The following is a 13,444-nucleotide window of genomic DNA, read 5'->3' as shown; positions in this document are numbered from 1 at the left end:
CGTGCTTTAACTTCCCTGTTAAACATATGCTCCATTCTAGATCCTTTGAGCCTGGCCACAAGGCATCCCCAGCGTTACTTAGACCTGAGTTGTTTCTTCCTTTAAAACCTTTTTCGTATTACTCTTCCCCAACAACCACCCAACTAGGTGAATAGCCACTGGCTACCTTTATTCGCGGCCCACTTGCGTGGTCGGGCTGAGAATCTTTAAACGTAAGCAATTCGTTTAGATTACGGCAATTATTTATTTAATTGTAGCACTTCGTTTCCCATTACTCTAATTGTACCATCATCGTGAAGCACCATGACCTGCTACCGTTGTTTGTCTGAGTGCCTACATTGGAGAGCCCTGCCAGTAGTTTTCTTCCTCAACTTTCCTGGATGGTCCGACTTTTTTTTTTTTGGAGGTTAAGGGCAAATGCATTATGCAGACCGGACATCATTGACTGTGCTTTGTCCCGTACTGTGGGACTCTCACCCATGGTCACACATGGTCCGACTGCCACTATGGTAAGGCTACCGAACTGTAAGCTACCAGACAGTAATTATTACGCACCCATTAAATCGTTAGAGGAAAGACCTTTAACTAAGGACAACCTTTAACAGTTCTTCAATAGTACGGGGAAGAAACCGAAGCTGAGTTCTATGTGTACATGTAAACATGTCTGTTGATGTTCTAACCTACAGATAAAATAAAAAAATCCAGAGATAAAATTTAAAAAAAAATCGACTAATGTTAATCACGCGTGCGTTCACTCATGTAAAAAAAATAACTAATCTATGAACTAAATATAAGCTTTTATCTCTAATAAGACTCACGAACTCATCATTGCATTATTAACTCGTAACATGTTCAAATTAATTTCCACATTTTCGCCCCCTTGGCAAACAACCGTCAGCGACGGTACTCGTGCTGGAAGATTTTATCAATAAACAAAAAAAAAAAGAACATAATGCTTTGCCGGTAAAGCTAAATGAAAGGGAAGAATGTATTTAATAAAAAACTATGGAGATATTTCTCTAAAATTGAAAATCATCCTCATGTAGATATTGAAGTAAAACGTTTGATTTTTATCTACGAGGTGAGTGAAAACATTTTAACGGTTAAGAAGCCTTAATTTAAGATGGATTCGATACAGACTTTCTATAACATTCTCTTGTAATGTATAGCGTTTGCACGGGTCTAGCTATAACAATCATTTCTGTGGTCATTCGAACGGTATTAGTTACTAATATCACCCCTAGATATGCTTGTAATATTGTATTATAGGAATATAGACATATTATTATGTTTCTATTACAAATGGGTTGAATCCGGTCACCATTGTAATAATTGTCTGCTGCTTTAACAGTTGTCGAACGAGGACTTTGCAGTTTGTGCAGAGGCGCTTGCCTCCGTGGCGTATATTCTTCTTTTAGATCGTCCACAATACTGTTTATAGGAACAAGCTTCAGAAGCTCAAAAGCATGAATGTTTCTGTTTGCCGACTGGTATGGTGAGCGTCGTTATTGTTTAGTTTTTGTTATTTTCCTCGTTTTTTTTTTTTGCTCGTCTTTGTATTGGTGAGAATGTTTACCGACGATAAGCAAACCTATGCACATGACCATAAATTTGTTTTCAGTCAGATGAATAACTGACTGACTTTTGTGTAGGAAGAAACGTTCCTGTTGGTAAGAGGCTTTGGCAGCTTATTTTACTTATTACAACTAACGCTGATGGGAAGTTATATCATATGGTGATTCTACCGGCCGATCCAGCGATACGGCAAGTGGTTACCGATGCGGTGTGCACGAGCTACAGAAATTGTAATGTATGTTTCCAGACCCGGCGCTTACGGCCAGCTTTCGCTTGGCCAGCTGTTTTTTTCGGCGGCTGTATCCAAACAGGTTTCTAGTAGCGAGCTGGCAGCACACGGGCATAAGTGAGTGGATGGACATGACAATATACTGCGGCTAACAGCGATGTGCATAAATTTTGATTAATTGAAGAAAACGCACCGAAATGCGAATGGACCGCAGCCTGATGATGAGACAGAGTCTACCACGTCTAGCTGGAACTGACGGGAGCGAAGAGGGCCCGTGAAGTACTAACATGATAATACGAGCTGCCTCGTTGCGCCATGCGTCGCGACCATTTTGATCGCCCGGCGCGGCATCTAGTATGCGCAAACATGCTTAGCCACTTGTCCCAATGCAGGTAGCAATTTGGCACCCCTCTACCGCGGCATTCGTAAAATTACTATCGCGACTGCGTTTCTATCGCTACCAGAGCCTATAACCTCATAGCGACTCTAATGAGATCTGCGGAACTTAAGTTCTGTCTGGCTAGCTCAGCGGGACTTCTGCTTTGACGTCCTGTTATTTTGACGATGTCAACAAGGACCGTACTATCCACCGCCGGCATTGATGATAAACCGCCTATCTCGCTTAGGCAAAGCTTCCATCTTTGTGCTTCATTTTGGACGATAAGCACTTAGCTTAAGTTGGCCGACAGATTACCCACATTTTCGTGTTACTCAAACCGAAGCCTTGAAGCGCCGCACACAAAAAATGCGTGCATGGTCCACGCAAATGATTAACTTTATCAGCACTACGTAAACAAATGGAGTAGATAATTGGGAAATCATAAAATCAAAAAAGTATGTGCATCTTGTGGTTGCGAAGCGCTAAGATAGCTGTGACCTCAGTCGAAGTTTCGAACCCAACGAAAAAAATATATACCTTGTACGGATTGCATTTTAATATTTTTAAATTAGCCTTGATGATGACCACAGCAGTCGGTGCGTTCGATGGATTTTTTTAACGAATCACGCGCTAACTTCGCGATGGCGATACAACAGTATTGCTGTTCGCACCGATGTACCGCGGGAACGATCATTTATGTAAGCTTTGATCAATAACAACACACTGTGAATATCCCATGTCAGCAAAAGTATTTCCATTGGCTGCACTGCGTAAATCATAATAGCTTCTCTTTTATTCAAGTTACACTTTTGGAGAAATCTTTTGATTTAGAGCTAGTTATTCCGATTGTTAACCCACCTGCTGGAAAATAACGGAAGTGCCAAGGATGGTCGGATGTCTCCGGGGGTTTCAACGTCCGAGCTGTCGCTTCTGCCTTCTACCGTAGTATGATGTAGTCTTCGCCTCGCTTGTCTTGCAACGAGGTGTCGCCAAACTTGCCGAAGGAGACGGGCGTTCGAAAAGAAGAGGCTAAAGAGTGCGTCGTTGCTTCGGCCAACTTGGAGCTTATCGTCAGCTGGGGCCAAAGTTCCAGCTCTGGCAAGCCAGCGCTGTGCCGGATATCCGGACAATAGCTTTTAGCATCTGGAAGATATTGTCCCCTTCATTCGAACCCATTTTCAACCCACTTTTAACTCCCTCTGAGGGGGAAGGGGGAGGATAGGCATCTGCATCGCAAATAAATGGCTAAGGTCAAGCGAGTAGAGCACTCACGCCTTGACAACGACAAACACTAATAGCGTACAAAATAAAATGCGACATTACTCTGATTGTTGGTAAACGGACGATAGTTAAAGGCGTGGGGGCCGAAGACAGTTGACAGACAGGTTCCCAGGATGCTGAAGGTACCGGCTAATATTTAACGTTTGCCCAGGAACTTCTTACCAGCAACTGTCGCCCACAGACACACACGCATGCCGTACATCTACAGCTAACACATATTGTTGCAGTTAGTCTGCATTCTAATAAACCAACTGGACTTTCTGGCAATGATCTATTTGCAGGAAATTAAAAATTTTTCCATCTATTTTATTAAGCAGGTAGACTCCTTGTTGGCGACTGAATGGCGCAATATCTTTTAGCATGGCAGCGATGTTCATTATTGTATGGCCACAAATAAACGTAGTTTATGGTGACACATATTGCGCGAGTCGCGTGGATAGAAGGAGCTATTCATGGATCTGTTGCTGGTTAGCCATTTAGGTGCTACGAATGTTGGCGCTTGACGGTCATGTAAATTACATTAGTTATCGATGAAATCTCTTTTTTTTTTTTTTTTTTTCAATTCTGTAGAGGAGAAGAGTATAAGATTGGAAAATGTACGGAAAAACGTTTCGTCTAATAAATAGAGTAGTATATAAGGTATACGACAGGCCGATATGGGAACATTGTTATGGATAGAGCGAATGTGACAATCTGCTATTGTTAAACTAAAATGATTGACTCAGTTTGCTACAGCAGTGGAGCATCGACTGGCTACGGCCGGCTTCGAACCCACACCACCGCGTGTTTCACAGTTGAATGCCCTTCTGCCGTAAATTTTTACATCTATCAAGGTTCATCCATATATATTTGCATATATGCGCACGTTAAGTAAGATCAGTTCATAACAGCTACGTTATTATATATAGAAAACACGAAATAGTTTCTCGTCTCAATGAGTTCAGAATGAAGTATATAATTGATTTTCCCAAAGTTCCAACCTAATCTCGAGACGTCAGATACGGTTGAATAGGCTCAAACCCGAGAATATTTGGTGCCATTCAATAGATAATTATATGGCATGTGCGCAAAAAGACACGTGCTACCACGCGACTAAAGATAATAATTTGTCCATAGTATCTCGTATATAAATACAGGCTTTACTCGCTAATCTTACTGTCTAAAACGGTATGGGTCGGCACCCGTTCAATTTGGGCTACGGTCACAAGGAATTACATCGAATGTTAAAAAATGAAGGCTCTCCATATCCATGATGATCAATGCTTGCTGATTGAGTCCCGGTTTCTCTCTGCAGCCCCCGCATCAGCTTACAACATGAATAAAGTTCGGCACACAATATATCGAGGTCGAACGAACGAACGAAATGCGGACGATCTCGCTCTGTATAGGCAAATATATCTGGTCGAAAAAGGTTTGAATTCCACTTAACTCGGGCAAATGCTGCCTCCTGGCTTCGTGTAGAATACCTACAAATCCTTAACCGCTCACGAAAATTATACGATCGCAGTTCACAACCTAGAATCGGAGATTGGACAACTAAAAAGGGTGGCCTCATGCTGTGTACATCGCTCAAGATATACGCTTATCAGAATAATAAACATAAGTATGGACAAAAGCATAGTTCACAAAAAATAAGAACTAAGTGAGTTTACCGCCAGAGTAATCCTTATATGCCGGCGTTCTCTCTCTCCCATAAGCACGTTTTCCACGCTGGGGGTTAGAGGTCACATAGGCCGCGTTAGGCTAGTGTAGGCCTTAAGGATCTGCCGGGCGGTAGCAATGACTACGTGCCACTGTACGTGGTTATTTAACATCTAAAATATCAAGCAATGCCTCGTATGTATGATAAGAATCACGCAATGTCGCATGCGCTATATTCTACTAAGAGATTTGTGGTTTATACAAAGAAAAAATTTCTTAATTACATATATCTAGTTTAGGAAAAATTTTAGGAAATTAATAAAGTAGGCATTTTTTTTGGAGTCACCGTGCGGTACATAGAATATGTTCTGAACTTTATGGGTGTTTCATGGGGTGAACTTCGTGGATCCTTGTTACCTATAAAGGAAAAAAGTTATGCGTAAAATCCGATAAAATACCTAGCAATAGTTATGCAATACATGTATTGATTTTCATATAGAGCGCAGAGCACATTATTGTGTACCGTTCCAATTTTCAGCAGAAATGGCCCCCATTTTGGCGATGTTGTATTTTGTCAAATGGTTCTTATCGCATCTGCTCTGGAGCTTCACTGCGTCGTAACACACATGTGGTATTTATGAACTAATCTGTACAAAGGCGAACAATAATGAAGTAAGTTAAGGTAATCGCGGAGAAGATCCCATAAAATACTATGCGTGCGTTATCTTCAAGGAATCGTCGCGTCGTTCGGGGCAGCTGATTCGAATTTTCTCGTCTGGAGCAGCAGCCTGTCGAGATAAACAGAATATTATCATAGTCTATCTGTACTTAGGCGTCATTCGGCGAGGATTCTAGTGTAGCCTACAGGCACCCCTTAGAATTGTGCAAGTTACCATTGCCTGTTTTGTTTCATTACGATGTTGCGTTTCAGACACTTTAGCGCTTCTATACTCTAGGCCGTTAACCCAATGCTAAAAACATTTTTACATCATATGAATAGGTGCGCCTGAAGCAAAACCCGCATAATTTCGTAATAAAAGAAATTCCCTTCGGGAATAAGGAGCTAACTATGGATTGCAAAAAAAAGACAACGTAAAAGATCAGTGAAGTAACACAGATAATTAAGCCACATAATCCGCAGTAGCTATGTGCGCGTATACTTTAGTAGCACCATGCGAACGCTTGGGCAAGTCGAATATTTTGGTTACTTGCGTTCATCATTATAATTGACTACACACTTTTTCTCTTCACTTTTATGTAAATACAGCATAATTGGCTACTCTATCACAGACAACTTCTCTCTAAAGACTTCATTCTTTGCTAAACCTCAAAAAACCGCGTTGCCTTAAATCGCGCCTGCAAAGTAACAATGAAAGAGTTGAGGTCACGTCCTCAGGAAAAATAATATTCAGCAAGCCTTCTTTTTAGAGCCAAGCTCCATAATTTCGGGCACTAGGCAGTAACAGTTTCAGTCGATAGTTACAAACAGCGTCTCCCCCTTTGCTAGTTGTTTCCTTTGTAAAATAACATTACAAACTTGGATAGATGGCCCTTCACATATGTATATACAAACGACGCTGAACGTCTTAGGTCAAACTCATAGGCTTCCTGCATCACTGTGATCAGTTCCCTACTTCGAGTACGTTACAGCACTTCTGCGTTAATGCGTCCAGTTTGATCTAATTCAACTGATTCGCTGTTTGAAAAATATATCATTTGCCGTTAGCATCTGATTTCTACCCTGCCCGTTAAGAATGACCCCTTACTAAGGACCCGCTACTAAGAATCACCCAAAATGATTGCTGTTCTGCCAACTTAACTTCCTCGAACTTAACAAACAAACAAACAGCGCACCTTATTTTTGTCCCGATCGCGTCGAAGGCCTACCAGCCCTCGACGGCGTTTTGGCCCTCTAGACGTAGTATACAAAGTGTCAGCAGAAAAAGAGGAGATCTTTTTAGAAAAATACTAGGGATTTTTTTTGTTTTGCCGCTTGTAACTAATCTAAACACAACACTTTCCTGAACCGGTTTATTTCGCAAGCGGGTTTGCTTAAGAAGACTCTGTGACTATATATTTCCTCTTAGCGAAAGTCCTCTAACTGCATTTGATGTGTTTCTTGCCCATGGAGATCGTAAGGTATAGTCTGGAAGGTGCAGCTAAATGTTTAATCCTAGCATTCCTGAACCTGAATAAAAATAAAATAGAACTCGAATATTAAAAACAGTTTGAGTCCACCTATATGTTTGCCTGTTGTTAATACGTAAGACGAAATTACTAGCCCTTGACCACTTTTTACAATTTCATTCGCATCATAACAAAAGCTGAATACATGAATTTGACATGAAAATGTATACATGTTCACCCGTAGCAGACGATGCAACCTTAAACATAACGTGCTAGCGCTGAAGTACATTCGGCTGTTGTATAGCCTCTTGTTTAAGTCGTCTCTAGTACATTCATTAAAAAAATGCTCCCAATATTTCATTAGGTCTGAGAGAAGACACGGTCATTTTAATTGAGCGCATTGCTTTTTGTCGTGTTATAGGCCCCTTTCGATGTTTCTTCCGTTATCTATCTCCTCTAACGACTTCCTTATATCAATTGACCTGACGGTCGAATCTATGTAGTAAATCCTTAGCTTAGAAAATTTAGCAAGCATTTTTTGTCAATCTCTGGCTTAATGCTCCCTGGCTTGCATATGCTCCTTCAACTCGCATATCGAAGCTGTGACAAGATGCCAAAAAAACGTTTAGTACTATAAGACATCGACTACCCCGTAGTCCACTCCGAGGCCCGTCACTGCGTCGAAAAGACAAACGAATTTAACGAAAACAAATGTGATCCCCATATTGACGTTACAATTTGGGTTCTGGCGCATATTACTGCGTACTGTATTATACATGAAAGCATATTCTGATCAAGCAACATTTGAAAAAGGTACAATTTACATTGAGCATAAAGTTCTCTTCAGTTATAAGATCCCTTTGCGGTTTTGTGGAGACGCAGAAAGAGAAACTAGTAGCAGTTGGATAGATGGCTCAATATCGTAAGAACACACAGATTATGTTTATTAAAAATTTTAGAAATAAAGATTGTGATGAACATTCTGGATTGGACCTGTTTGGTTGCAGAAGTTCCATACCAAAGTAAAAATGCCAGTCAGCACAACGTGAAGTTGAGAATCACGAACTTTGTATGCACGGCTATTCTAGAAAAGCCCTTACGATAGTATTGCCCTGATTTGGATATTAAGTGCTTGCTTGAGTTGATGGTGGATTAGGAAAGACCAGTGACTGTCGCTTGCCCAGAAACCCGAAGGTCACGCAAACGACTCGCAAAAAACTCACCGTTAGTTTTGCTTTTGGGATAGCTGATTAAAACGATATGAAATAGGAAGAAGCCATAAACAAGAAGAACCCAAGCATCAACGGCATGGATGACGTCACTGGATGGCGCGTTCGAGACCTGGGAACAAAAACCGTTTGTTAAAATTGGAGCCATATCGGTGCGGGATACGCGTCTTGCCCTTATGGACAGCATCCAACGTGCATGTGGTCAAATCGATTTTTGCCACATGTTTAGTTAATGTATTTATCAACTTGACCATTATCTATTATGTGCATATGTGTGTATGTATGTACGCGCACATGCGGGCTTTGGCAGATAACGTCACCCTGAGCGAACACGACCCTCTGAGACAGATTACCCTAAATCTGTCTTATCTAATGAAAAAAACTGTTAGTAATAGGCCTGTTTCTCACGGGTGAAGTTCACAAAACGAAGCATTCTACCGAACTGTTCTACCTCGAGTCAGTTAGCCGAGTCATCGCACCGTATATATGACCATGATCATCATCATCATCATTTCGTACGCTCACGTATTCATTGCACGTAAATAATAGATCATAATCACGCACCAGTGCCTAATATGTACACTAAGGTGACTCAGTTCCTGCTAGGATATCGTAAAGATAAACTTCATCGTTCGGTTGAAATAGGTTATATTGATCGATCATGTGATTTGTATGTGCAATCACGCCAGCATGCAGCTGGCGCCGACCCAACCTACTTCTGCTATCATCTTGCAAAATTTACGTAATCAAACATTTTCTGTTATTTAACATTGTAGATTATAAGCGTATATAACCGACTTGCGTGTTCTGTTAGACAAACAAGGGCACTGTGGAAGGAGACGTTACGCTTGGAAATTGAATTGTCCTATGGCCTATGATGGTAACAATTCGACTTCATCAATCCCATCGAGAATATTGAATAGCTGAATTATCAGTTTCATATCTAACCACTCGGCATCATAACACATTTAGTTACACACACGCCGGTTTGTTGTTAATGCTACATTGTGGCTGATGCGTGCTTCGAGGCATTTTGTACTTAAAAGCAAATCAATGTAGTATTAAAGCTGGATTCGAATTCTAGTCTAGAAGCACATTCTTCTGTCATCCTGTCAACTAGCATAGGATCCTAGCGTGTAGATAAAGTGATTTCAGCAATTCTCGTTCAGTTAACCATTATATGGAAAAAAACAAATGACGGAGCTAGCATTTAACTAGATAGAATATTCTAGCTAAAAACGGTGCGGTCTATTGCGCTGCTATGAACCGCTACCGCTGTTTTCCCGATAGCATCTATGTTCTTCATTTGTATTTGTTCGCTCAACATTTGGTGATTAGCTAGTCGTGACTTTAAGATCATAAAAACGTTCTAGGCTTATACGTATGCATAACAGGGTATGTTTATGATGGGCACGGAAAGAAGCCTTGCATAGACCGTGTACGATTGCATTTGCAATGCTATTATGTTGTAAATATCTACGTACTTACTTGAAGGGTAATTCCAATAACTGCAACAAAACAAAGCGCGTTTACGATGTGCTCGTTCTTCCGTCTAAACGAGGCAGTGATAGCTGCGCACCCGGCTAATACAACACAAGGCACGAAGAGCGTGAACAGCCAACGACGTGGAAGTCGGCGTAACCGGATTACCGATGATACACATGAAAACTTGTCGAGCTTTATGGACGTTACGCACTGTTCTGTCCGAATAGAAAAATTTTCTAATCGGTAGCCATCGAGTTCAATGCCTGCAAACGTGTGTGCATTGTGTGACAGAAGAGGAAGACTAGCGTACTCATGTGGCGTAACAAACATGGAAAGCCAAAAACATGTACACGTAAATTCGTGTTACTATCATGTCTTTCTCTGTGTCAGCCAACTATATATGGGCCGTGTTTGAAATACAGTTGCAATACGAGCGTAGTTTATTTACTTAACGACAGGGCTTTTAATGGCCCTTAACACTGTAGGCAATATCGAGTAGTAAATAATATGACATCTAACTCGTTTGCACTCATCTATCATGCCAATACTCTTATTATCTCGAAACGAGCAGCTACAGAACGTCCAGCATATGTCCGAACTGTCTTTTCTTCTTTTTCTCTCACTTTACCATATAGCTGTTGTACTCTTCTCGCTACCTACCCCTGTAAAAGGCAAGGCCACCGTCATCCCAGCTAAGTTGCATCTCGGTAAGTTCACGAGAGTAGGACGCCACTCGCAGCGGGCAGGACACTGACCCAAACGGGAACCAGCTTGCGTTGACAGGGCATGATAGAGACAAGGAGATGCGAACGCTGTGCTGAACCTGCGTGATTATCAAGTTTGGCAAATTGCGCATAGGGCCGTAAGCATAGAGGGTAGGTATCTTGGCGCTATAAAGGAAGAAGTGTGAAGAAGACGATAAAAGGGAACAGCGAACAACAGCTTAGGACAAGACGGAAGGAGCGAAAGAAGGAACTCGTCCCGACTAAAAGGGGCAAAATCCGGAAAGCGGGATCGGAAACGTAGCTGGGATCGAGTCGCAAGTGATTTACTCAATTCAATACCATGGATTCTTAAATTAGCTCGCCCAGCGCGGTACACGGCAGAACCACGGAGCACAGCTAAGCCAACCTGCTTCCCCTTGTGCTTGGCTGTATCTTCGGAACTGACGTCGCGTATCGAACTTCGTCCTGATAAACTTTATGGCAGCTAAGCAGCAACCATCCCTTACGTAAGGCCGATCGTAGCGGCAGACCGATCTACGGATCGGCTGCTCGGAAAGAATGAGAGGTAGACAGCTGTGAATGTCATTAGGTTTTCGCATCCTAAATGCTATTAAACCGCTTCTCATCTGGCTAACGCTGAAAAACTGACCAATGGCTGCGGAAAAAGAACGACAATGGCGAGATAACGAGCAAATTGCTAAACATATTTTTCTCATGCACATGCAGTGAAGACATCACGGCCTCAGCATTGCGGCTTTTCGGTTCTAAAGTTGTGACAAGATGATAATGCGTTCATGCGAAAAACCACACGAAATGTGTTTATGTTATGGAAACATCTCACAAACGAAAGCCTTGAAACTGTTCTCTAATGCCGTATGCTGGCAATCTTTGTATACGATTCGGTATGTGACGCATGGATGTCCTACAGTAAGACGCGATGCACACACCTGTCCATTTGGGTAGATCCGGATAAGCGCGTTGTCGCTAAGCGTCTTGTGAACCTGGGCCTCCTTTTCGTTAGTAATAAACATGTCCGGCACCCACAATCTTTCCGACCTCGACCGTCCCACAAGTATATAGTTCAGTCGAGACGAGTTGAAAATGAGGCGCTCATCGCGCCATCGCAGGCGGAGTATTAGCTGCAACCGTATGAACAGTATCATTGTACCAGGGAAAACACTGTGTGTGTGGGTTATGCTGTATGATTGTTTTGTTGAACCCATTTAGACTCACCTGTAACGACATTTCTCTATTCAACTCATTTACTGAGTAAATCTCTCGAATGAAAACGTTTACACGAACAATCAGCTGCAAAAAGTTAGATGTAAACCTTCGTTAGTAAAGTCACTTCTTTTCGTAAGATGCACCGCATGCCTACTTATTGGGTATAAGTGACTTCCTTTATGCTACCAAAATTTAGTTATATACAAACAAAAACTAAAATATAATACACATATGTGTTCTTTAGTTTTTACTGCGAGCATGCGTTCGTGTTGTGCCTATTGTAAAAAATCATTTAATTGAGCGCTCTCGTTGATGATTATGTGATTGCGTTGTAACAATTAGGTCTATGCCGCCGGACACATTTAGTCTTTCCTGTTCTAGCGTATACTTATACATTGTATACCGTGGGTTAAAACCGCGTGCACTATGCAATATGTTTTATGGCCAAATGCACGACATATGCACTTCATGCTGCTACAGGCTATATTAAACCCCACTCCTTGAACGCATGCTTTGACAGGTGCAGATTATTTCTAAAGATCTCTACTGTAAAAAATAGAGCAACAGCTCTTCCCAGAGCAAACTGTCAGCTATGGCTTTTACGATAGACCTGGGTCCTCCCACTGATTCATCATGGCTTCGCAGAATAGAAGGTTAAGTTGCACGCCGCCTAATTTCTACAGAACACATTTAAACCATAGTATATATCATAATATGAAGACATTTTAAAAGCTTTACTCGACAAAGAAAGGGTTCCGCTAGCCCAAATGAACGATTTTCTAATGCACCAATAATGTCTTGCCTTTGCCTTGTTTAACGGTCGAATTATCCCATTGTACGTTTTGTTGTTGAAAAGTTTATCCAGAATAACCTCTTCCTCCGATCGCGCACTTACTGCACACCTCGGAACTACTGCCATTAGAGTAATTAACATCCATAAGGCGGACACACAGCACATATTTGTAACTGTAACGAAACAAAGTTACTTCAACGTTTCGGTTTACACGATCCACCCCCTGTATTGTAATAGGCTTTCTAAAAAGACTACAGGCTCAGCGGCGATAAAACAGTCCAATTAAAAAAACTGAAATAAATTTAATGTCTGTTGACCTTCGCGTAGACGAAAGGCATATCAGACTCTAATAAACACAGTTTCATGAAGCCAATAGACACCCCAAAGGCCATATTATCGTAGCAGCTATGTCTCTCGGATGCTGCAAGCCACACAAGTGGACCTTTGGTGGAAAGTGCCCAAGATGAAAACCATATGTTTTCAGGGTGGCTTCTTTGATAAGCGCAGTCGTGCCCCGTGTTTCGCCAAACCCAAACGAGCAGGGTAGCCATTTTTAAAAACACTTCGTTCTGGATAGCTAGAAAATAATACCAAGGAAATCATGCCATACAATCTATATGATTAAACAAAGCAAATTTAGATGCTATCATAACCAATTCAGAACAACCGGCCAAATAATAAAGAGGATATATATTATATATTTAAAACTGTGTAGCCTTTTGCGTATGCAAAATTGTACCTGTTTATTCAAAAATA

The 13,444-nt window shown here is 41.5% G+C and overlaps 1 protein-coding gene across 3 annotated transcripts; it reads right to left on the bottom strand.

The window, feature by feature from the left end:
* Positions 1-3,661: 3,661 nt before the first annotated feature.
* On the bottom strand, positions 3,662-13,359 carry LOC111263190 (glutamate-gated chloride channel). Of its 3 annotated transcripts, none has more exons than XR_002682084.2 (8): positions 12,698-13,359; positions 11,905-11,979; positions 11,619-11,810; positions 10,607-10,769; positions 9,950-10,209; positions 8,456-8,573; positions 5,629-5,893; positions 3,662-5,278 (listed from the first exon to the last, which is right to left on the bottom strand). XR_002682084.2 is itself a non-coding variant. In XM_022838080.2 (7 exons), exons 1-7 carry the CDS (start codon positions 12,851-12,853, stop codon positions 5,748-5,750), a joined length of 1,110 nt encoding a protein of 369 aa, XP_022693815.1. In that variant the 5' UTR covers positions 12,854-13,359; the 3' UTR covers positions 5,332-5,747. The 3 variants fall into 3 exon arrangements, 1 of the variants encoding a protein (XP_022693815.1); XR_002682085.2 differs by lacking the exon at positions 3,662-5,278 and adding an exon at positions 5,332-5,522; XM_022838080.2 differs by lacking the exon at positions 3,662-5,278 and having other exon boundaries at positions 5,332-5,893.
* Between the last annotated feature and the right edge of the window lie 85 nt (positions 13,360-13,444).

Source organism: Varroa jacobsoni, unplaced genomic scaffold (genome assembly GCF_002532875.2).
Source record: "Varroa jacobsoni isolate VJ856 unplaced genomic scaffold, vjacob_1.0 scaffold_742, whole genome shotgun sequence".
NCBI lineage: Eukaryota > Metazoa > Arthropoda > Arachnida > Mesostigmata > Varroidae > Varroa > Varroa jacobsoni.
Note: the sequence above shows the minus strand (reverse complement) of the source record. Positions and strands in the feature narration are given on the sequence as shown.